The 26,459-nt window shown below is 43.5% G+C and overlaps 1 protein-coding gene across 4 annotated transcripts in view; it reads right to left on the reverse strand.

Annotated features, from left to right (window-relative positions):
• LOC311137455 (copine-8-like) overlaps positions 1-26,459 on the reverse strand; it is a gene marked incomplete at both ends in the record, with an annotated part of 78,692 nt that overhangs the window by 19,752 nt on the left and 32,481 nt on the right. For all 4 annotated transcript variants that reach the window (XM_084171968.1, XM_084171971.1, XM_084171970.1 and 1 more), the window contains 10 exons: positions 4,721-4,902; positions 5,117-5,163; positions 5,673-5,734; positions 8,799-8,852; positions 9,492-9,567; positions 9,919-9,960; positions 15,947-16,051; positions 17,465-17,568; positions 17,913-17,976; positions 23,615-23,691. In XM_084171968.1, coding sequence (XP_084028094.1) covers positions 4,721-4,902; positions 5,117-5,163; positions 5,673-5,734; positions 8,799-8,852; positions 9,492-9,567; positions 9,919-9,960; positions 15,947-16,051; positions 17,465-17,568; positions 17,913-17,976; positions 23,615-23,691 — 813 coding nt within the window. The remainder of the gene's footprint in view (positions 1-4,720; positions 4,903-5,116; positions 5,164-5,672; positions 5,735-8,798; positions 8,853-9,491; positions 9,568-9,918; positions 9,961-15,946; positions 16,052-17,464; positions 17,569-17,912; positions 17,977-23,614; positions 23,692-26,459) is intronic.

Consider the following 26,459-nt stretch of genomic DNA (forward strand, 5'->3'; position numbering starts at 1 on the left):
TGTTAACGTGCAGAAAACCAAGGCTTTTACGGTTACGGAAGTCAACAAATGATAGCTCCTGGGGAGTAGGAGTGATACTGGGGGCTGCAGGGCCTGGGTTAGCCTCTACATCACCAGAGGAACAGAGGAGGACTAGAATAAGGATACGGCTAAAGGCTTTAAGAACTGGTGTTCTAGTGTGTTGGGTACAAAGAATAAAAGGGGCAGATTTCCGGGCGTTGTAGAATAAATTCAGGGCATTATGTACAGACAAGGATATGGAAGGATATGAGTACAGTGGAGGTTAACCTAAGCGTTGGGTAACAATGAAAGAGATAGCATCACTGGAGGCACCGATTGAGCCGGTCTCGGCGTGTATGGGGGGTGGAACAAAGTCGCTATTTGAGGCAGTTTGAGAGGGACTTGGGGTTCTACAGTGAAATTGTATAATAAGAACTAACTGGAACAGCAATAGGCAAGGCATATTGACATGGGAGAGAGGCATAAAGCACAGGTGTTATTAGAGAGAGCTAAGACAACAACTGGTAATGGCGATGAAAGTTTGGGCTGAGGCTAAACAGATAAACAGGACAGGGTACCGTGTAAAGGAACAGTCCAGCAGGCATCAGCTGTGCAGCTGAGTGATCATAAGGTCCAGTGAACAGCAATATGTGAGTCCGAGAGCAGTTCGAATTGGTGCTACAGCACAGCGAGCAGGAAGCACGGCTGTTGTTTTCGTGTGCTAGCAGGCCGGGGCTAGCAGATGGATCTTCGTGGTCGTCGCGAGATGGATCTTCGTGGTCATCTTCGTGGTCGTCGCAAGTCTCCCGAGTGGCGCAGTGGTCTAAGGCACTGCATCGCAGTGCTAGCTGTGCCACAAGAGATCCTGGTTCGAATCCAGGCTCTGTCGTAGCCGGCCGCGACCGGGAGACCCATGGCTGACTCGAGGCTAGCTCAAGGCTGATTAGCCAACAACAACATCCATTTGGTTGCAGCTAGCTAGTTGCGATGTTCCGGTGTTAAGGTCCAGTGATTCAGTTATTCCGGCAGAAAATCTGATGTTCTGGGTGAAAACCGCTAATAGCAAGTAGCTAGTTAGCTAGTTAGCTGGCTAGCTAGTTTCAACTGGAGATTCTAGATAAAGGTGAGTAAATAATAGAATCCGTTCCACATTGAGTGAGGCGGGTTGCAGGAAAGTACACTGCTCAAAAAAATAAAGGGAACACTAAAATAACACATCCTAGATCTGAATGAATGAAATAATCTTATTAAATAGTTTTTTCTTTACATAGTTGAATGTGCTGACAACAAAATCACACAAAAATTATCAATGGAAATCAAATGTATCAACCCATGGAGGTCTGGATTTGGAGTCACCCTCAAAATTAAAGTGGAAAACCACACTACAGGCTGATCCAACTTTGATGTAATGTCCTTAAAACAAGTCAAAATGAGGCTCAGTAGTGTGTGTGGCCTCCACGTGCCTGTATGACCTCCCTACAACGCCTGGGCATGCTCCTGATGACGTGGTGGATGGTCTCCTGAGGGATCTCCTCCCAGACCTGGACTAAAGCATCAGCCAACTCCTGGACAGTCTGTGGTGCAACGTGGCGTTGGTGGATGGAGCGAGACATGATGTCCCAGATGTGTTCAATTGGATTCAGGTCTGGGGAACGGGCGGGCCAGTCCATAGCATCAATGCCTTCCTCTTGCAGGAACTGCTGACACACTCCAGCCACATGAGGTCTAGCATTGTCTTGCATTAGGAGGAACCCAGGGCCAATCGCACCAGCATATGGTCTCACAAAAAAATAAAAAAAATAAAAAAGGGGTCTGAGGATCTCATCTCGGTACCTAATGGCAGTCAGGCTACCTCTGGCGAGCACATGGAGGGCTGTGCGGCCCCCCAAATAAATGCCACCCCACACCATGACTGACCCACCGCCAAACCGGTCATGCTGGAGGATGTTGCAGGCAGCAGAACTTTCTCCATGGCGTCTCCAGACTCTGTCACGTCTGTCACGTGCTCAGTGTGAACCTGCTTTCATCTGTGAAGAGCACAGGGCGCCAGTGGCGAATTTGCCAATCTTGGTGTTCTCTGGCAAATGCTAAACGTCCTGCACGGTGTTGGGCTGTAAGCACAACCCCCACCTGTGGACGTCGGGCCCTCATACAACCCTCATGGAGTCTGTTTCTGACCGTTTGAGCAGACACATGCACATTTGTGGCCTGCTGGAGGTCATTTTGCAGGGCTCTGGCAGTGCTCCTCCTGCTCCTCCTTGCACAAAGGCGGAGGTAGCAGTCCTGCTGCTGGGTTGTTGCCCTCCTACGGCCTCCTCCACGTCTCCTGATGTACTGGCCTGTCTCCTGGTAGCGCCTGCATGCTCTGGAAACTACGCTGACAGACACAGCAAACCTTCTTGCCACAGCTCGCATTGATGTGCCATCCTGGATGAGCTGCACTACCTGAGCCACTTGTGTGGATTGTAGACTCCGTCTCATGCTACCACTAGAGTGAAAGCACCGCCAGCATTCAAAAATGACCAAAACATCAGCCAGGAAGCATAGGAACTGAGAAGTGGTCTGTGGTCACCACCTGCAAAACCAGTCCTTTATTGGGGGTGTCTTGCTAATTGCCCATAATTTCCACCTGTTGTCTATTCCATTTGCACAACAGCATGTGACATTTATTGTCAATCAGTGTTGCTTCCTAAGTGGACAGTTTGATTTCACAGAAGTGTGATTGACTTGGAGTTACATTGTGTTGTTTAAGTGTTCCCTTTATTTTTTTGAGCAGTGTATATTTAGTAGAAGGATGAAAAGTGTGATAGGGAAATATATGCGTAAAATAAAAATAAAATAAAAAAACTGGCTATTTACACGGACACACAACAGAGAACACGACCGCACTGCTACGCCATCTTGGATCATCCATGAAGAACAAGGAGCTCTTCAAACAGGTCAGGGACAAAGTTGTTGAGAAGTACAGATCAGTGTTGGGTTATAAAAAAGTATATCCGAAACTTTGAACATCCCACAGAGCACAAAATTGAAAGACTATGGCACCACAACAAACCTGCCAAGAGAGGGCCCACCTAATCGCACGGACCAGGCAAGGAGGGCATTAATCAGAGAGGCAACAAAGAGACCAAAGATAACCCTGAAGGAGCTGCAAAGCTCCACAGCGGAGATTGGAGTATCTGTCCATAGGACCACTTTAAGCCGTACACTCCACAGAGATGGGCTTTACGGAAGAGTGGCCAAAAAAAAGCCATTGCTTAAAGAAAGAAACGTTTGGCAAACACGTTTGGCAAACACATTTGTCATTCGCCAAAAGGCATGTGGGAGACTCCCCAAATTTATGGAAGAAGGTACTCTGGTCAGATGAGACTAAAATTGAGCTTTTTGGCCATCAAGGAAAACGCTATGTCTGGCGCAAACCCAACACCTCTCATCACCCCGAGAACACCATCCCCACAGTGAAGCATGGTGGTGGCAGCATCATGCTGTGGAGATGTTTTTCATTGGCAGGGACTGGGAAACTGGTCAGAATTGAAGGAATGATGGTGCTAAATACAGGGAAATTCTTGAGGGAAACCTGTTTCAGTCTTCCAGAGATTTGAGACGGAGGTTCACCTTCCAGCAGGACAATGACCCTAAGCATACAGCTAAAGCAACACTCGAGTGGTTTAAGGGAAACCATTTAAATGTCTTGGAATGGCCTAGTCAAAGCCCAGACCTCAATCCAATTGATAATCTGTGGTATGACTTAAAGATTGCTGTAAACCAGCGGAACCCATCCAACTTGAAGGAGCTGTAGCAGTTTTGGCTTGAAGAATGGGCAAAAGTCCCAGTGGCTAGATGTGCCAAGCTTATAGAGACATACCCCAAGAGACGTGTAGCTGTAATTGCTGCCAAAGGTGGCTCTACAGAGTATTGACTTTGGGGGGGGGGGGGGGGGGGGGGGGGGGGGTGAATAGTTATGCACGCTGAAGTTGTCCGTTTTTTTTGTCTTATTTCATGTTTGTTTCACGAGAACAAATATTTTGCATCTTCAAAGTGGTAGGCATGTTGTGTAAATCAAATGATACAAACACCCAAAAAATCCATTTTAATTCCAGGTTGTAAATAGGAAAAATGCCAAGGGGGGTGAATCCTTTCGCAAGCCACTGTATACTCCCTATCTCTTCTTCCTTGTCCCTCTAGTATCCTCTCTCTCCCTCTCTCCCTCCCCCCATGTATCACCTTGTTAAAAGGCTGACTCAGTAAATTCTTAATGCTTCGATTAACTCTCCTTGAGTGTTACCCAACTGAGCAGCTGGAATGGCTGCCGGCGCCCGGGGCTGCATGGGCATCACATCTGGATAGGAACCTATACGTTCTAAATGGCACCCCATTCCCTATATAGTGTACTACGTATGAACAAAGCCTAATACTTTAAATCAGAGGATGGGCTCATTGTAATGTCTGGAGTGTAATGGGAACCATGTTTTAAATACCTTTCCATTCATCCCATTCCAGTCATAACAATGAGCCTGTCCTCTGAATTCTCCCTCCACCGGTCCAGAACCGGGATGGTCGTGAGACTGGCAGGTAAAAAGGATGGTGGGATGGAGGGAGATTACATGTACATTTTGGACAGTTAGCAGCTCGGGGATTCAAAACAGCAACTTTTCAGTTACGGGTTCTTAACTAGGCTATCAGCCTCCCTAGATGGAGGGGGTGTCTCCAGTCTCCTCACCAGGGCGAACTCGTGCGAGACCTGTCCGTCTGGGGGCAGCTTGGCTCCGAAGCCCAGTGCAGGGAACATCTTGTCACTGTCGTAGTCCTGGATAATCTCCCCTACGGCTCTCAGAGCCATGGCATAGGCATTCAGCTGGTACGGACTCATGTAGTGTAGAGAGGTGGGCTGGGAGGGGTTGCCTGAAATCGAACATAATACAATACAACTGAGCTCAGAGCGGGTCAGCAGGGAGAATTTTTATTTTCAATGTCAAGACAAGTACACATGATATGAACTAGTTTTGTAACAGAGACTTGTATGGTATTGTAGCTAGAAGGTTGCCAATTCAAAATTGATGTCAAGAAAACCTTGCTGCCACACATGCAGAGGGTTCTCAAGTGCTAAACTACTCACCATTTGATGCTGTGAAATCAATTGCCACTGTGAAACTAATTTGAGTCCTACAAGACAAAAAAACAAGGAAGATATTAAACATAAATCATGCAAGATTCAATTACACCATAATTCAAAGCGATCTCACTAACTCAATTAATTGACAAGGGGGTTATAACTAATCATTAATTGCAACATGAATATAGGCCTATGGGCTGATTAGTAATCCACTCAGCTATGAGTTTGTTCCTCCTTTCCATTACCACACTAGTGATGTAAGTGAGCCTAGCGCTAGATAAAGAGGTTACGATGGAAATCGTTTGTCAAATTAACATATTCCTATTGCTGTAATACATAATGTAAAGCTGCTTGGAAGCAAAACAAGCAAGCCAAGTTGGATGGGTACACAACACAATCAGAAAGCACAATATACAATAGAACGCTAGTACTAAATTATTCACTTGTAAACGTAATGCTCATCTAGGGATTATAGACATAAGATAAAGAGTGATGGTGTATCCAATGTGTCCCTATTCAAATAAAACTTTAATAAAAAATAAAAAACTTCAGGACGTACCCTCCTTTAATGTAATCCAGGAAGGTAAGTTCCATGTCCACCAGGCAGGACAGAAGGGTTACCTGGCAACATGTTCGGAGGTTAAAAGGATACTTTTTGAAGTTTTAGCTTATTTTCTACTTTACATGAAGCTTAAAACTTTATAAAAGTGATCTATCCCTTTAAAACACAAATCACATTTTATTTGTCATGTACACAGATTTGCAGGTGTTATAGCAGGTGCTGCGAAATGCTTATGTTACTAGATCCAACAGTGCAGTAGAATATCTCCCAAATACAATACAAATAAACAAATAATCCAAAAAATCTAAACAAGAAATCAAGAAATAAAAATCGTAGATATATTAGAGTGAGCATGTGTGAGAATCCAGAATATAAATATGTGGTGTGTATTGACAGTATATAATTAGGAAAATAAAATGGTATGTACAGTAGTATGTATATTAGGATGAGCTATGTTGAGAATATAGTATACATACACAGTGAGTAAACAACAGTATATAAACAGAATATGAGGTGACAAGTGTTTATATATACAGTGAAGGAAAAAAGTATTTGATCCCCTTCTGATTTTGTACGTTTGCCCACTGACAAAGAAATGATCAGTCTATAATTGTAATGGTAGGTTTATTTGAACAGTGAGAGACAGAATAACAACAACAAAATCCAGAAAAACACATGTCAAAAATGTTATAAATTGATTTGCATTTTAATGAGGGAAATAAGTATTTGACCCCTTCTCAATCAGAAAGATTTCTGGCTCCCAGGTGTCTTTTATACAGGTAATGAGCTGAGATTAGGAGCACACTCTTAAAGGGAGTGATCCTAATCTCAGCTTGTTACCTGTATAAAAGACACCTGTCCACAGAAGCAATCAATCAATCAGATTCCAAACTCTCCACCATGGCCATTCGCAAATGGAAGAAACACAAAATAACTGTCAATCTCCCTCGGCCTGGGGCTCCATGCAAGATCTCACCTCGTGGAGTTGCAATGATCATGAGAACAGTGAGGAATCAGCCCAGAACTACACGGGAGGATCTTGTCAATGATCTCAAGGCAGCTGGGACCATAGTCACCAAGAAAACAATTGGTAACACACTATGCCGTGAAGGACTGAAATCCTGCAGCGCCCGCAAGGTCCCCCTGCTCAAGAAAGCACATATACATGCCCGTCTGAAGTTTGCCAATGAACATCTGAATGATTCAGAGGAGAACTGGGTGAAAGTGTTGTGGTCAGATCAGACCAAAATTGAGCTCTTTGGCATCAACTCAACTCGCCGTGTTTGAGGAGGAGGAATGCTGCCTATGACCCCAAGAACACCATCCCCACCGTCAAACATGGAGGTGGAAACATTATGCTTTGGGGGTGTTTTTCTGCTAAGGGGACAGGACAACTTCACTGCATCAAAGGGACGATGGACGGGGCCATGTACCGTCAAATCTTGGGTGAAAACCTCCTTCCCTCAGCCAGGGCATTGAAAATGGGTCGTGGATGGGTATTCCAGCATGACAATGACCCAAAACACAAGGCCAAGGCAACAAAGGAGTGGCTCAGGAAGAAGCACATTAAGGTCCTGGAGTGGCCTAGCCAGTCTCCAGACCTTAATCCCATAGAAAATCTGTGGAGGGAGATGAAGGTTTGAGTTGTCAAACGTCAGCCTCGAAACCTTAATGACTTGGAGAATATCTGCAAAGAGGAGTGGGACAAAATCCCTCCTGAGATGTGTGCAAACCTGGTGGCCAACTACAAGAAACGCCTGACCTCTGTGATTGCCAACAAGGGTTTTGCCACCAAGTACTAAGTCATGTTTTGCAGAGGGGTCAAATACATATTTCCCTCATTAAAATGCAAATCAATTTATAACATTTTTGACATGCATTTTTCTGGATTTGTTTTGTTGTTATTCTGTATCTCACTGTTCAAATAAATGTAAAATTAAAATTATAGACTGATCTTGTCTTTGTCAGTGGGCAAACGTACAAAATCAGTAGGGGATCAAATACTTTTTTCCCTCACTGTACATGGGGTGTTAGTCTCAACGTGCAGGGCTGAGTACCGGGCAGGTAGCCGACTAGTGATGGCTGTTCAACAGTCTGATGGCCTGGTGATAGAAACGGTTTTTCAGTCTCTCGGTCCCGGCTCGGATGCACCTGTACCGTCTCTGTCTGCTAGATGGAAGCTGAGTGAACAGACCGTGGCTTCGGTGGCTGAGATCCTTATGATCTTCCTGGCCTTCCTTTGACAGCAAGTGCTGTAAATGTCCTGGAGGGCAGGCAGCGTGCCCCCCATGGTGCGTTGGGCTGACCACACCACCCTCTGGAGAGTCATGTGGTTGAGGGTGGTGCAGTTGCCATACCAGGCCGTACTGCAACCCGACAAAATGCTCTCAATGGTGCATCTGTAGAAGTTTGTGAGGGTCTTAGGGGCCATCCCGCACTTCAGGATTTCATTGGAAATACAGTAGTATCATTGTCACGCCCTGACTCAGGGGACGCTTAAATGTTGAGTCAGGGTGTGTATATTCTTTGTGGTGTTTTCTATGTTTTGATCTATTATGTGTAGATCTATGTTGGCCGGTGTGGTTCCCAATCAGAGGCAGCTGTAGCTCGTTGTCTCTGATTGGGGATCATACTTAGGCAGCCTATTGGCATTAGTGGGTTGTGGGATCTTGTTCCTTGTAAGGTATGTTGTGTGTTCTACCTTGGACTTCACATTTCGTTTTGGTTTGTTATTTTGTCGTGGGTTTATAAGTTAATAAACATGTACGTATATCACGCTGCGCCTTGGTCTGACCCGTCATTCAACGAACGTGACAATCATAATTATAACACCTACTTAAATATGGCACAACAACAATAGAGTTGGCTAAAAGACATACAGTACAATACTAAGCTACTAATTCAACTGTGACTCCTTTGGGCTATGAACAGGCGGAAAATAAGTGCAGAATTATATCCATAGCATGCATCCCAAGTGGTATCCTATTCCCTATATAGTGCAGTACTTTGACGAGGGCCCAGAGGGCTGTAGGGATTATGGTGTCATTTGAGACACAGCCATACAGCTAGGGTTGAAAGATAAGTGGCCTTTTCAAGTCAGAGTCTAAGAGGGTATCGACTCACTGTTCCTGAGTTGAGGTATTTCTTCTTCTTGCCTTTCTTCTTTGGATTTACCACCTGCAGAGAACAGAACATGGCTTGGTTCACTTTGTTGTGTCTTATTGATCTTGAGTTGAAAACAAAGCCAAGGCAACTGAAAGCCTGACTTAAAATGTGTTTTTTCTTCAATCAAAATGACTGCTTAGACCAGGGGTGTCATACTCATTTTGCCCTGGGGGCCGCATTCGGTCTTCAACAAGGTCCGGAGGGGCGCACTGAACATTTGTATATTTCCTCACCGACAAAATGTGCAAAACAAAAGTCCTCTATCCATCATTTTGGGAATTGTCTATGCTCCCTGACTGTCTAGCTTTCATTTCAGTGATTTTTAGCGAGCTGGACACAGTTTCGATTTTTGGTTTGAATCATTTGAAAGTATATTGAGTTTGTTTTCCCTCACCCCAAAAATAATTTACCCGTTACTCAAACCACCCGCGTGCCTGATTTGACCCCCTCGCGGGCCAGATATTTGACGCCCCTCTCCTAGACCTTGCAATACCACCCTCGAAGGCTCAATGTTTGGGTAAACGGTTAAGATAAGGGTGTGTGTGTGTGTGTGTGTGTGTGTGTGTGTGCGCTTGTATCACTATCCTTGTGGGGGCGTGCGTTAGTGTGTGTGTGAATGTGTGTGTGTATACCTGCTACAACATGTCTCACCTCGTAGCTGTGAAACTGTGACTGGCCTCTTGACATCTCCCTGTAGCTGGTATTGAATTCCCCAATGAAGTCATGGCTGGAAGAGTAAACACACACAGTGTCTCACACACCTGCTGAGGGGGTTTTCCAGCTGGGATCGCCTTTTTAGGAACAGATCCGATGGTTTAAACATTACTTTTCAAAATGCCTTTGCTGCAACATAGGTACATTGTTAATGTGACAAACTCCATCCCAGAGTGACACCAAGCAGCAAGTTTGTTTGCAATAATCTAACAGTAACCTACATTATGTAATGACACCCATGAAATACATAAACACAATTTCTGAGTGCAGACACTATTCATGTGGTTGCCCCTGGGGCAGTTACTATAGCAGAAGTGCAGATAATAAGTAGAGTGTGTGTGTATGTGTCTGAGACAGTACCCACCCTCCATCTCGGTCCCAATCATACACCTCCACTTTTATGCTCCTGAAGGAGAGAGAGAGAGAGAGAGAGCGAGAGAGAGATAGAAACTCCATTTGAAAAACCAATTAGTGTGTCTGATTGAGAATCTCTGCTGTTTAAAAGAGAGGTGCTCATCTGTGAAAGAGGATGGTCTGGCTCTAAGAGGGTCTGCTCTCAGAAAGGTGTCTGCTTTTGGGATTCAATGTGCTAAGGGAGTGAAAGTTATTTATAATAAGAGAAAATCTGACCTCTGACATGGAAATGGATGGCCCTCTCATGCCCCCTCAATTTGCGTCTTGGTTTTAACTTAACAGCCCTTCACTGACAAGGAGGTAAGCTATTTAAAGAGTGCATGATGGGTGGAGGAATTGACAGACAAATCTATAGATATAGCAGCCAGAGCCTAATTTCGTCTGTCAAACAGGTAGGCCTACCTCTTATTTCTTAAATAGGAAGAAATAGGATCCAACACAAAGCCCTCTTGTTAGTAAAGTCTAATTAAAATGACGTTGAAATGAATTATGCCTACTCAAATTTGCCTACTTTCAGCACCATGAGCTGTCCATTTCCGATTGATTGTGCCACGGCTGCTGCTTCAAGTTTCAGCACCACAATGTTATTTTGAGGTCAATAACTCTGATAAATATAGTATGGGCAAGAAACATATTGTTTTTAATCAAATTAATTATAGTAGAAGCAAGCTATCAAAGTTGACCTCCGGTCCTCCTTCTCATCTTTAGCAACTCCTCAAACTGAACAGAACATAGGCTATAGGCTAGTCGGCGTGCAAGACAGTGCATTTTTGGACTAGGCCAAAAAGTATTAATTATTTTCGGCAGAAACCTTTGACTCTCCTCCTGAACTGCCACCATAGCCCTACACAGCACAGCCATTGGTTAAGCAGCACACAAAAAAGTTTTTGATCAGCAAGAGCAGAGCAGGCCGGGGCTCTGGGTTGAATATCAATTGCAGTGTGTAATGCAGCCTAGTTTTATTTCCACCATCCCAGCAGCTACCTTAGAAATATAACTTTGCTCTGTGCTTCTCCGAGCATGCACTTTGTTGCCTATAGGCTATGGATCATTTGATTGAGACCACACTAAATAGCCTACAGGCACAATTTATATTGCGCTGCCAGCAGAGAATCAGAGATGAGGGGTGGCATCGGGCACACATCGATATATAGCCTAATAAGCAACTAATTCTAAAACACTGACAAATATAGAAATTTCATCAATAACAAATTACATGACCTTCAACTGGACTAGATTGCAGGAGTCACGGTCACAAAACGAACAATTGCAGCAGCAGCCACTGCTTTGTACCTGAATCCTCAAGTGGTTATAGAAATGGTTTGTGGTCAACTATAATGTACAGGAATACTGATGTCTATTTATTCATGTGTTGTGGTTTCTTAAGTACCACTTGGTTCTTAGTGATATAGGCAGACGTCACACCTACGAGGTCTGGCTAGCTCTGGTAACTCTAAGTGGATTGCAGTTATTATAGTAACAGATTGGATTTTACAGATCTTTTTTTTAAACCACATCTTAAACTGCTTTAACACTAGAACCGCTAAAGCAGTCATTTTGACTGCTGAGCAAATCCAGCTTTATGGATGTGACATTTGCACACAAAATGAGAAACAAAATGTCTCACAGAATTGACTTATCAAGCATAACTAAAAATATTGATGTGTATTTGTAGAACCCTATAGGGGAAGTGTAGACACAAAATTACAAAATTCTAAGTAATACCACTGTGAAGTTACGGAACCACGAAACTTGCGTTATGGATGTGATGCAAATGGACAGGCATATTTTGAGAGAATGGACACATCAGCAAAAGTCTGTGCATCTCAAAGTCTTAGGGTAAAATATTAATAGGCACTTTGAAAGTAAGGCTTGGCTACACACAAAAACAACTATGATGAAAATAAAAAAATGGTCATATATACTTTAGAGAGGAAAATGTACCGTTATGGATGCGACATTCTCCGTTACGGATGTTTAAAGATTTCTTCATCAAACTTAACATAATACTTTTGTTGTCATCTGAAAATGCAGTGTACCTCAAGGAACCAAGAAATCACCAATATCTTGAATTAGTTATTGCATAGGCTATCAAAGTGCACTCGTGGGTCCCGTCTTAACCAATCATAAATGCACAAATGTGCTAAGAAATGCATTTACAATTCTTTATTTGAAAATCTCTATTTTGATTGCGAATTAGAGTGCTGCATACCTCAACAATTATATTATATAGGTGTAAATATTTATAACACTAGAGGAAAATGTTATGATGTGACATTCTGCGTTATGGATGTGACTGGGTCCCAAAAGACAGACAGCAAATTATGACACTGCACTCCATTTCACAATTACAACGTTTTAGTAATTTCATTCTAGATCATTAATGACAGATGTATTATTAATCACCTACTGAGTAACAGAATAAACATGCAAAAACTAACTCAATTAAAAAAAAAATCTATAAACTCATGCTTTGTATTAATCTCACACCCTTTAGTCTGCTAGCACAGGCGCTATGAAATGATACCTCCTCCCCGTTGTCCAAAAAAGGACACAGGGACTGGACAACTTGACTTGCAGCCACCCAAGCCTTGTTGTCCTTGACTGGCAAGATGTACACAAATACCAAACATTAGGAACACCTTCCTAATTAAGTTGACCCCCTTCCCCTCCACAGGGATGCTGGCCCATGTTGACTCCAATGCTTCCCACAGTTGTGTCAAGTTGGCTGGATGTCCTTTGGTTGGTGGATCATTCTTGATACACACAGGAAACTGTTGAGTGTGAAAAACCCAGCAGCGTTGCAGTTCTTGACACAAACCGGTGCGCCTGGTATCCTACTACCATACCCCATTCAAAGACACTTGTATTTTTTGTCTTGCCCATTCACCGTCAATGGCATACATACACAATCCATGTCTCAATTGTATCAAGGCTTAAACATCCTTCTTTAACCTGTCTCCTCCCCTTCATCTACACTGATCTGAAGTGGATTTAACAAGTGACATCAATAAGGGATCATGGCTTTCACCTGGATTCACCTGGTCAGTGTATGTCATGGAAAGAGCAGGTGTTCTTAATGTTTTGTAGACTCAGTGTATACCTCTAACCCTAGACTCAGGGACTGATACACCCATTTCATTCCCTTGTTTATTTGAGCTAGCTGGACTCATTCCTCACTCATCCCTTATCATCTCTACTATATCTTGACGTATGTCATTATGTTGATGTCGTTCCTATGAAGGGTTAAACGTCTTCATTTTCGTTACGTGAAATGGTAAAGAAAAAAAAGAAAAAAAGTTTCATTAGATTATAACCTACCAGTGGCACAAGGTTTACACTTTCGTAGACATTTCTTGTCAGATCATAAAACTCAGCATGACCGGTGAAAGTTTATGGATTTTTAAGACCTTAATTATGTTTATGAATTTAAGACCTTTATTATGCCATGTGATCACATGCAATGCTCCAGTTAGCTGAACAACGCATGATTGCAGGTCATATGAAACGTGAGTACACCCGAAATAGATCACACACACAGAGAGATAAAGATTGCCCACTAGCTCCTTTGCTAACATGAAAACACTTTGGAAGCAGTAGGAAGGGCATTAACATTTTATCATGATTGCGTTATGCAGTGATGCTGACTAGTGAGTCATTGATCATGTTATGAAGAGTCCTTAACGGTCACATCCGTTACTCTTAGAACGAGTACTGACAAAGAGAAAAAGGAAACCAATTATAGGTCACCTAAGCCCTTGATGAAAGTTAGCTTTGCAAAGAAAGTTTGCATACAATCATACTCGAAACGCCTCCATAATAACAACCTTTCCTCAAAAACATTACGGATGTGACACTGCCTGTCCAAATCAGCGTTCTATCTTCACTAGACTGTAGAATTTTATACTAGCACTCAATGGACAAAAAATGGTTTGATATTGTTTCATTAACCTTCTGACTTGGTCAGAAACACAGGGGTACAGATGTGAGTACCAAAACAAGTTCTGTGAGCCACTGCCAAAAGCTATGAAACCTGGTTGACTGAAAATACTTATTTTGAGACTTTGTATCCTACTTTGTAGTAACAATAACATTCAATTTTGGCAAATATAAAAGGCCAAATGTAGTCTTTAGTTCAAAATACACACATTCAAGGTAAAAAATACACACATTCAAGGTAAATATGAAAGTAGTTTAATTAGGAAATAAGCTATTTAGTTTTTCATGCTCAGGTTGACCTTACCATGGAATTGCTCTGCTCATGAATTTTTGTATTTTATTACTCTGCCATTTCTTAAGTCATACTCCCCTTGTCCTTGACTTTTCCTAAATAAGTATATAACACATTGTTGGTGTTAGAATCTTAATATCACAAACAGAACTGGAGTTATAACCAGTTTTAGAGGGTTTTCCCTGTTACCCCTCCTTCTCCCAACAGTAGGGCCTGCTCCGCTCCTTGATACTCACCCCGATAATTGCCTAGAAACTGAACCTAAACTATACTGAAACTAATTTCACACATACTGTATAACAACAGATAAAATAAATTAAGTAAAGTATGATGGGGGAGAATGGGTGAGTTGTTGAGCGAGGGGAAGCCAACAATGCCTAATTATGTAATCACTAATTGTGAATGAAGAACAGGGCGGGCCATTCTATTGTATTGATCCATTCTTATTATAATCTTAAAATGGTATGTACCCTATATCAGTCAACTGAATCAAAGCAGTGTTTTCAGTCTACTCTGTCCTACTTGGAGTAGGCTACACAGTGAGAGCGTGGGTAATTGTACATGCTGAACGGCTTTCAATATCTGGGAAAATATCCACTTCAGGCAGCAGGTGAGTGAGTGTCGGAGAATGTGATGAGGAGGCTTGTGGAACCTTAAGTTGGCAAGGGAAGAAATGTCACCAGGGACCATTTCTTCCCTTCACTGTCATTGGCGAACAAGTTGCTTGCAAAGAAAACAAGTCTGGCCGGCACCATGAACAAAGTGAGACGGGAGCTAAATAAGGCACCTGCACAGCCGTTGTAGGGCTACTCCACAATGGTGCTGAAGAATGACAAGATGACGGGGATACAATTAAGAGAAAACTGGAGACTATTATGTACTATAACCAAACAAAGGTATATCTAAGTGTGTCAAGCAAGAGAAAGTTATGAAAATGTGGTCTACTGTTAGAACAAGGGCTAATAGCTAAATGATGCCATTACGTGAAGACGCACACAAGCACAATTAAAGGATAAATGCCGACATTCTGTACATTACCTTGGAAATCATGGACGAAGCCGCCGAGTCCCTTTGCGGAGTTCATTTTTCCAAGGTAATGTACAGAACGGAGGCATTTATTCCGCTTATAACACAGTTGCCAAAGAAAACAATATGAAAGCACACATTTACCGGTGGAAATAAAAAATGTTGTTTTATTTTAATTTTTATAAGAGAATTCATACTTTCTCATTTGATGTTTAGGCTACTGAAGTTTTCATTATTTGACCGTGGGTATTATTTGACCGCGGGTATATTTTTATTTTGTTATAGAAATAAGCTATTGCCGTGTTCCAGCACATATGCTTTCTGTTTCATAGTTGTAACAAAGGCACTCCACAAATATTTATTTTTTACATATAGCCTACGGTAACATACTGTAAATGAATGAAAATGCTATTGTGTTATTTGAAAACGTTACCCAAGGCCTTCATAATCACAACCAAATGGTTATTTTTGCGATAGCATTTATGAAATGTATGAATTACACTGTTGGACTGTTGCAGTCAGAGTGACTGCTCATTAGATTGAAGGGGGGGTCCCTCGAGGCCCAGTGGTTCTAGTGTTAACTGGAGTGCACTGTAGTGTAGTAATGTAGTGTAGAAGGAGGAAGTCACTACAAAAGGGACTCTCTCTGCCATTCTCATTTTTATTTCAAAGTGCTGAATCTATGCATCTGTTAGTTACCTGCATCTATGGTATGAGTTACCTGTCATAGTCTCCGTTGCACAGGGCCTTGACGGGGATCTTGAAGGCTTGCCACACTGGGTCCAGAGTGTTCTTCATCACCTCTGTCTTATGGCAGATAGTAAATCTAGAAACACACGCACACAAGCACACACACAATGGCTGTTAGGACCCTTTCAAGACAACATGTTGTTGTCAACGCCTACTTATTTCTTGCTCTATAAAAGTCAAAACAAAACAACAGCAGCTTCCTGTTCTTATACAGGATGCAGTGTGGCCATGTGGTCAGGGTGGGCATGCTGCTGTTGTGCCCCGGAGCTAGCCATTTAAACTGCTTCAGTAAATATCCAGCTGCACAAAAGCCAAACGTGTTAAGTGTAAGATAAGTGAGGCAGCTCGCATAAAAACATCTGCTGGGCAAATGTGTGTTTAACTCAGTCTCAACCACCCTCTATTTTCTTTACCCTTCATTTCTCCTCTCCTCTCTTCCTTTCTTTCACGTCCACTCATCCCTTACCACCTACACTCTCTGTGTATGTCTCGACAGGGACGTAGTATAGGGTACATAACATGAGTCTTATGAGTGGGCAGTATTATATACCATAAAGTCACCATATGGGTACAGTATTTGTTCTGTGTCTACATTTACATTTTAGTCAGTTAGCAGATGCTTTTATCCAGAGAGACATTCATCTTAAAATAGCTAGGTGGGACAACCACATATCACAGGCATAGAAAGTACATTTTTCCTCAATAAAGCAGCTATCAGTAGAATAAGAGTAGGATTATGTAAGATACTGTTTGAAGGGTTTAAGATGTTTTCAGAAGATGGGCAGGGACTCTGCTGTTCTAGCTTCAGGGGGAAGCTGGTTCCACTATTGGGATGCCAGGACAGAGAAGAGCTTGGACTGGGCTGAGCTGAGTGGGAGCTGCCCTCCCGTAGGGGTGGGAGGGCCAAGAGACCTGAGGTGGCAGAACGGAGTACTCGGGTTGTAGGGTTTGAGCATAGCCTGAAGGTAGGGACAGTTCCTCTTGCTGTTCTATAGGTAAGCACCATGGTCTTGTTGTGGATGCGAGATTCGACTGGAAGCTACAGACTTATTTTCCACTGTGTATGGGCAGAAAGGGGATACAACTGACATTCAACCGAAATGTGTCTTCCGCATTTAACTCAACCCCTCTGAATCAGAGAGGTGTGTGGGGCTGCCTTAATCGATGACCACGTCATCGGCACCCGGGTAGCAGTTGTTGTTGGGGGTTAACTGTCTTGCTCAAGGGCAGAATGGCAGATTTTTCCACCTTGCCGGCTCGGGGATTCGAACTAGCGACCTTTCGGTTACTGGCCCAACGCTCTTAACCGCTAGGCTACCTGCCGCCCTTCACACAGTACAGTATATATACTGTATGTAAACAAATATGATTTAATAACACTTTAATAATACAAATGTTAGCGGTTGTGAATTAATCAAGTTTTGATTAGATTTGTATGATGTTTTGTACAAAATGTAATAATAAATCAAAGCTTGTCGTGACGACTTACGATCCATCTTCGTTACCGCGGTAGAAGACCAGAAAAGGATCCGATTTCCCAAAGAAATCTTTCTTGTCCAACTTGTTCCCACAGAACTGCAGCATCACTGACTCCTAGAGAGAACAGGTTACAGATAGATGGAACAGACAGACAATCAAAACCACAGACTGGGAAAATAGCACATAATATTCAAATATTTTTTCTAATTCGTTTACATTTCGTGACCTGTTTTGATTGACTGGGTCCCTTAGTATTTAGAGAGTTATTTGTAGGAAAACAGGCAACAAGTCATTTTTTTGCTCCCATGTAGAGTATGTGGCTATGTATGATGGAATATCCACTGTTTAAAATGCTAAAGTTGTTCCATTTTGATGATGACTGTTCATTCAAACGGGAACACTTACAACAGCTGCATACTATGATTTCCTATTTATTTTTACACACAAAAACCACTCACCCTGCAATTGCTCAGCTCCTCTGCTCTCACTATGATGGTACCACACTTCTTCCCTGGAATCCCACTGTTAAAACACAAAAGAGAGAGACTAGAATCATCACTTCTGGCAGCGTTACTGTACATTTGTGTGTTGTTCATGGCACTCCGTCCATTTTTGTATTTTATTTTAGTTCACCTTTATTTATACAGGTAAGTCAATTAACAACCAATTCTTATTTACAATGACGACCTGTCCATCTAGCATGTCGTACATGAATCGTCAATACCTTCCTTGACAAAGATGAGGCCTGCCGTTTTGTGCAGAATGTCAACAGACAGAAAGAACTTGACCAAGTCTAAAAATAGACAAATGAATGCCAGAACCCAAAGGCTTGGTTTAGACTGGAGAGAGAGAGCAACATTGTTTTTCATGTGGCTAAGTAGAGCTATGTAATGTTGCTGGAATTATGCAATAATATGCATGGAGGAAAATAGATGGCAAATTGAAGTGAGTCTTTGAAATGCAGCCGGGGCTCTCGGAGGCACAGCGAGAGAAGCACTCACTGAAATGAACTGACTGGGTGAGCAGTGAGCACAAAACCTTGGCACTGGAGGGGAGGTGGGAGGTGGGAGGGGGACGACGACGACATAGCACGGGAAAGGGAGATGGAAAGAGACTGTGAGAGAGAGAGGAGGAGAGAGTCAGTGAAAGAGTGAATGAGTAGCTGAGTGTGATAGAGAGACACAAAAACAGAAAGGGAGGGAGAGATAGAAAGAGAATGAGCGAGAGAGAAAGGGACGGGGAGTAAGAGAGAGTGAGGGTATAGGAAAGAGGTGGCTGGATAAAGAAGACGAATGGCATTGAACTAACTATGCAGTTCATACAATTAAATGATCTACAGAGTTGATCTGGTTCCCTTTCAGTCAGTCAACTCGGTACAACACAGCTATGGGGAGTTCACATGCTAGCGCCCTCTACTGAAGAACATTAGAATCACGCCTGAGAAGGCCAATGAACACCGTGCCTCACCGGAAGTCCCGCCTTCCACAGGTGATAAACCCAAGTCACGGATTCATTCCTTCAAGTCTTCTGCTCTTCACCTCGAGCTGAGCAGAACAATTTAATCTATTCTTTAAAATAATCATGGGAACGCGAAATATCAGGGTTTACTCTAACTTAACATGGGCGTGCTCATCCTTCTGGAAATTGTGTGTTAAAGCTTGGTAACTGGCTTTGTGAGTTTCCTGCTGAATCTGTTAGTTATTCTTCTGCCTGTTTAGCCTGGCTAATTGGCGGAGTAATGTAACCAAAACGACGAAAGCTAACAAGCAGGGCTCGGGTTCAAGACCTTGTCGAAATAAATTAAAAGATACTCACATTTTGTTATCTGTTTCGACACGGTGCATGCTCCAGCTGCCCCCGCTCGGGTCAGCTTGCGTGCGGGACGGTGTCAGTAACAGTGGCTTGCACGCCGCTGTCACTGTTCCCCTAGTCAATGGTGCGCGCAGGTTCCCTTGGCAAACGTATGGAATTCTTATGGCTTCCTCTCACGGGTGCCCGTACCTCGGCTGGGTATGAGTTACGTGACCCAAGGATGATTTGGGCCTTTAGTCGGATCAAATGTCTTGTCTGCCTGGGCTGAGGCATGCGAAAGCTGACCTAGCTCAACCCGGTTGCTGTGCGCTCTGTCACCGGCTAAGGGAGGTGACTTGAAGGGAGAGAGCTGCCGGGTCGGTGGTCACGCCCGGCCGCATGTACCTGCCTCGGTCAAACACGTTTACCACTCTTCCCAAACTTGGCCGATGATCCGGTCTTATGTGGAGGGGATCAGGCTAGCTAAACAGCGCTGCATAGTGTGCTACCCAGGTTAGCTGACTCGTCAAGGCGAGCTAGCTAGTGTACTGCTACTGGTGATTCCTGCCTCCCATGGTGGAATTGATTGTGTAGCTCTCTCGTTTAGCATACATAAGTTCTACAGCTGCACCATGTCACTGCTCCCAGTGTAGCCCACAGTGTGCTTACGGCTGGGACAGGAGAGGGTCATTACGCAGCGTGCAGATTGCGCAATACCCGGGTACCACTGGCTTTCCATTCGGGTTGGAACTCTGGGTGGTCTGCCATGGGCCATTTCATTTGGTGTCCGCTACGGTCGGTATGGGGCGTGATTTCATATCCCAATAGCTGTGTTGTACGGAGTTGACCGACTGAAAGGGAACGTACAGTTATGGCTATAACTACTGTTCCCTGTAGGAGGGAAATTAGGTACAACACCTGTTTGGCCCCGCACCGCCCAGTTCTGGGCTCGATGAAGAGCGGTACTGAATTGAACGAACGTATCTGTGCCTCGGGTTTATCACGTGTGGAAGACGGGGCTTCCGGTGAGGCACACTGTTCATTGGCCTTGTCAGGATTGGTTCAAATGTTCTTCAGTAGAAGGCGCTAGTGCACAAACTCCCCATAGCTGTGTTCCTTGTTTCCCACCTTCAGGGAACAGTTAGTCATAACTGTACATTCTCACCTGTAGTCTAGAACAGGGACTACAAAATCTATACTCTTTTGGCTCACTTTCCCACCTTTAAGTGAAAAGAAAATATCTGGACCAGCACAGTATGGTGGGTATCACAGGACAATGTAAAAAGGGGTATACTTGTCATGTGAAATAGTATAATAAATGCTGTGTGACATCTCAATGCCTGTTTGTGGTGTGCCTCCTAAAATCATCACAGCCAGCATTGTTTAGTTCTGCACATATGCTCCTCCTTTGCTCTGCTCTTAATTTGTAAAATCTTCCTCCACTCCACCGAGCACAAGTGCCACGCTTTTGACTCGGCCGTCTTCATGTAAATAGAGGTGCCACTTGAAGATACAGTGGACCGGCTGCATACAAACACACACACACACACACAAAACACACACACTGAATGAGTGTAGCCTGAGATGATTATGTAACTCGATAACAGTGGCACAGTCTTATATCATCGTCTTGTGTTCCATTCTTCTGCAGACCCATTCAGCTGCAACTACCCAATGATTCATACATACATACTGTACATACATTTGCCACACACACACACCACACATGCACGCACACACACGCACGTGCATACATACAGAAACACACACACAAAATCATCTCAGGCACACACAAACACAGTGGGGCGAATGCCACCCCACTCACGGTTCACACATGAAGAACACCCTGCTCTCAGTGCCTCAGGAAGTAAAGAAATGGACCTCCAACACATTGCATGCGTCCCAAATAGCACCCTATTCCCTATATAGTGCACTGCTTTTGACCAGACCCCTACTGGCCCAGGTCAAAAGTAGTAAGTATACAGTAGTAGTATAAAGGGAATAGGGTGCCATTTGGGACGCATACATTTTCCTCTTTGCCCTTAAAACCATTAGTGGAAGTGACAGAGGGCCTCCTAACACCATAACAAATCTGCTTCAAAATACCAGGCCATATTGTACTGTATGTTACAATATACTGGAATACATCACTGAAGATACAGCATGTACAGTCGGTCAAAAGTTTTGAGAATGACACAAATATTAGTTTTCACAAAGTCTGCTGCCTCAGTTTTGATGATGGCAATTTGCATATACTCCAGAATGTCATGAAGAGTGATCAGATGAATTGCAATTAATTACAAAGTCCCTCTTTGCCATGAAAATGAACTTAATCCCCAAAAAACATTTCCACTGCATTTCAGCCCTGCCACAAAAGGACCAGCTGCCATCATGTCAATGATTCTCTCGTTAACATAGGTGAATGTTGACGAGGACGAGAAGTCTGGAGATCACTCTGTCATGCTGATTGAGTTAGAATAACAGACTGGAAGCTTTAAAAGGAGGGTGGTGCTTGAAATAATTGTTTTTCCTCTGTTAACCATGGTTACCTTCAAGGAAACACGTGCCGTCATCATTGCTTTGCACAAAAAGGGCTTCACAGGCAAGGACATTGCTGCTAGTAAGATTGCACCTAAATCAACCATTTATTGGATCATCAAGAACTTCAAGGAGGTTCAATTGTTGTGAAGAAGGCGTCAGGTCGCCCAAGAAAGTCCAGCCAGCGCCAGGACCGTCTCCTAAAGTTGATTCAGCTGCGGGATCAGGGCACCACCAGTGCAGAGCTTGCTCAGGAATGGCAGCAGGCAGGTGTGAGTGCATCTGCATGCACAGTGAAGCGAAGACTTTTGGAGGATGGCCTGTAGTCAAGAAGGGCAGCAAAGAAGCCACTTCTCCCCAGAAAAAACATCAGGGACAGACTGATATTCTGCAAAAGGTACAGGGATTGAACTGCTGAGGACTGGGGTAAAGTCTTTTTCTCTGATGAATCCCCTTTCCGATTGTTTGGGGCATCCGGAAAACACCTTGTTCGGAGAAGACAAGGTGAGCGCTACCATCAGTCCTGTGTCATGCCAACAGTAAAGCATCCTGAGACCATTCATGTGTGGGGTTGCTTCTCAGCCAAGGGAGTGGGCTCACTCACAATTTTGCCTAAGAACACAGCCATGAATAAAGAATGGTACCAACACATCCTCCGAGAGCAACTTCTCCCAACCATCCAAGAACAGTTTGGTGACGACCAATGCCTTTTCCAGCATGATGGAGCCCCTTGCCATAAGGCAAAAGTGATAACTAAGTGGCTCGGGGAACAAAACATCAAAATGTTGGGTCCATGGCCAGGAAACTCCCCAGACCTTAATCGCATTGAGAACTTGTGGTCGATCCTCAAGAGGCGGGTGGACAAACAAAAACCCACAAATTCTGACAAACTCCAAGCATTGATTATGCAAGAATGGGCTGCCATCAGTCAGGATGTAGCCCAGAAGTTATTTTTTTATTTAATTTTTATTTTACCTTTATTTAACTAGGCAAGTCAGTTAAGAACAAATTCTTATTTACAATGACGGCCTACACCGGCCAAACCCGGACGACACTGGGCCAACTGTGCGCCGCCCTATGGGACTCCCAATCACGGCCGGTGTGGCCCAGAAGTTAATTGACAGCATGCCAGGGCGGATTGCAGAGGTCTTGAAAAAGAATGGTCAACACTGCAAATATTGACTCTTTGCATAAACTTAATGTAATTGTCAATAAAAGCCTTTGACACTTATGGAATGCTTGTAATTATACTTCAATATACCATAGTAACATCTGACAAAAATATCTCATAACACTGAAGCAGCGAACTTTGTGAAGACCAATACTTGTGTCATTCTCAAAACTTTTGACCACGACTGTATATTTGTAGTGCACAGCGCAGGCCATTGTAGCCTTGTTTTCCAGAGCGGCCATATGCTTTCATTAAAAAATACATTTACAAATTTGCACTTCTCATTTGTGTAAGACTTGGAAACTATTCACCACAGACATGAATCACCATTTAAGTTTTCTAATTAATTTGCGGTATCCTTGCTTAGCCAACAACAAAGAGTTCTCAAGGTGGGGTAGGGTATGGGTAATCATGTATTGAATGATCAATCTATTTCCTTAATTGACTGGAATTGCAACGATATTGGCCGCAATGTGGAATATACTGTACATCAATTGAATACCAACGATGCAAAATGTTAAATAAAATACAACTTTAAACCATGTAATTTATGTTGCCTCTTGGGCCTGGCTTTTAATAATGAGGACAAAATAGGCCAAAAATAGCAACAATAGGGTAAAGGGTAGTGTGTATGTGTGAACGGTACAGCACATTACTTACATGAGAGGTTTCTCCATGCAGCTTCCCATGGAGCCCACCACCTCACCCAGGGTACAGAACACCTGGCCCAGGAAGTCCTACACACACACACACACACACACACACACACACACACACACACACACACACACACACACACACACACACACACACACACACACACACACACACACACACACACACACACACACACACACACACACACACACACACACACACACACACACACACACACACACACACACACACACACACACACACGAGAGAGAGAAAAATGGCCCAAAAGATGGATGAGAAATAAACTAATTTGATATACATTTTCTGTACGGGTTTCTGTAAATTTTCTGTACGTAATGAGCACGAAAGCCATGCGAGCAGATCAAGGTTCAAAATGGAAAAGTGACCCTGATTCTAGCTATGCTTTCCAATCTTCCTCCATCTACCTCCCAAACCCCTAAAGGGCCTGGCTTAGCCCCCACCATGCCACAGCCCAAGATCATTTCCTAGGATATTTACGTTGCGACTAAATATTTTTTGTAAGGCTTCTCTATTAAATCATATGAGCATATGGGATGAAGAATGACATTAATACGTGATGAAAAACCCCAAATAATAAATAGGGTCATTTTATAGATGCTTTTTTCCCACACTGACTTACAGGTAACACAGAGTTAACACATATAACACATTCAGTTAACACACTGTTCCCAGGTGAGAATCAAACCTACAACCTGGTCTTGTACAGTAGGCGCCCTGTCATGCCCTAACCAACTGAGTCATGGAATGTGTGAAAGCTATGTAGCTTTTACCATTTGCCACTAACAGAGCACAGAGGGTCTCTCGCTCTCTGCCCAATATACAGTGGCTTGCGAAAGTATTCACCCCCCTTGGCATTTTTCCTATTTTGTTGCCTTACAACCTGGAATTATAATGGATTTTTGGAGGGTTTGTATCATTTGATTTACACAACATGCCTACCACTTTGAAGATGAAAAATATTTTTTCTTGTGAAACAAACAAGAAATAAGACAAAAAAACAGAAAACCTGAGCGTGCATAACTATTCACCCCCCCACCCCAAAGTCAATACTTTGTAGAGCCACCTTTTGCAGCAATTACAGCTGCAAGTCTCTTGGGGTATGTCTCTATAAGCTTGGCACATCTAGCCACTGGGATTGTTGCCCATTCTTCAAGGCAAAACTGCTCCAGCTCCTTCAAGTTGGATGGGTTCCGCTGGTGTACAGCAATCTTTAAGTCATACCTCAGATTCTCAATTGGATTGAGGTCTGGGCTTTGACTAGGCCATTCCAAGACATTTAAATGTTTCCCCTTAAACCACTCGAGTATTGCTTTAGCAGTATGCTTAGGGTCATTGTCCTGCTGGAAGGTGAACCTCCGTCCCAGTCTCAAATCTCTGGAAGACTGTATTTAGCGCCATCCATCATTCCATCAATTCTGACCAGTTTCCCAGTCCCTGCCGATGAAAAACATCCCCACAGCATGATGCTGCCACCACCATGCTTCACTGTTTGGAGAGCTCCTTGGTCTTCATGGTGCCGCTTGCTTGGTGGTGCCGCTTACTTGGTGGTGCCCCTTGCTGGCTTAGTGGTGTTGCAGACTCTGGGGCCTTTCAGAACAGGAGTTTATATACTGAGATCATGTGACAGTTCATGTGACACTTAGATTGCACACAGGTGGACTTTATTTAACTAATTATGTGACTTCTAAAGGTAATTGGTTGCACCAGATCTTATTTAGGGGCTTCATAGCAAAGGGGGTGAATACATATGCACGCACCCCTTTTTTTTTAAACAAGTTATTTTTTTCATTTCACTTCACCAATTTGGACTATTTTGTGTATGTCCATTACATGAAATCCAAATAAAAATCAATTTAAATTACAGGTTGTAATGCAACAAAATAGGAAAAACGCCAAGGGGAATGAATACTTTTGCAAGGCACTGTAGTGTGGTGGCTCACACAAGTAGAGAGGGTAGCAGTGTTTAGTTTTGTTTGCATGGTGTTGTTCTCACAGGCCCTTTGGGCTGGGGCCATGAAATTAAACTCAGTGTGTTGAGACTCGAAAGAGTGAGGACTTGTACTATGCTACTGGGCCCAGCCTGGCTCTGTTCTGCTCTGTGTATAATACATTCACTTGACAGATGAGCTCTGTTTGGTCCAGCGGGCAGAAAGCTGCTCCCAGGATCTATTCTGCCTGTCGGTGATTATCACTCCTCCCCCCTTGTCCCACCGTGCAGCCGGGGCCCATTGCTCTTCTTCGGAGAGAGAAAGAGTGTGGAAAACAGCCATCCCTACTTCAGTGCAGATTTTAGAACTCCTGAGGGACTGTGGTGTCACTAATATGCGGGACGTGCTAAAGGTGGTGGTGAGCTTTCCAGTAGAGGCAAAGAAGGCCAGGCTAGTAGCTAGCTAGCCTAGCCGCATACTCATGCAGAGAAAGCAAGCCAACCAACTAAACTAAAGATCTTTACAACTTTTGATCAAACATCATTTTGTCAGAGAAATAAAATCATAAGCTTCCCACATTGGTAACACCGAAGTCAAAGTTTGGTGGCAAGGTCCAGCTAGTCAACATTTTTGCAAACATTTGAGCAGAGTTGAGTAGCTAGACCAGGCCTACTCAAATCTGCTCAAACGTTTGCAACATTTTATAGTCTATTGTAGTCTTGGTTAATGATATTTGATATGATGTTCAGTGAATGGAGACAGCACCTGGTTTTGTTCTCTACGCTCCAGCACTGCCTGTTCAGCAGCCCCAAGCACTACATCTGCCCCCAGTATTGACTGGTCATCGGCCCCCAGCCCATCTCCGCACTGAGCTGCAG

The sequence above is a fragment of the Coregonus lavaretus genome, assembly GCF_964263955.1.
Source record: "Coregonus lavaretus genome assembly, chromosome: 11".
NCBI classification, from domain to species: domain Eukaryota; kingdom Metazoa; phylum Chordata; class Actinopteri; order Salmoniformes; family Salmonidae; genus Coregonus; species Coregonus lavaretus.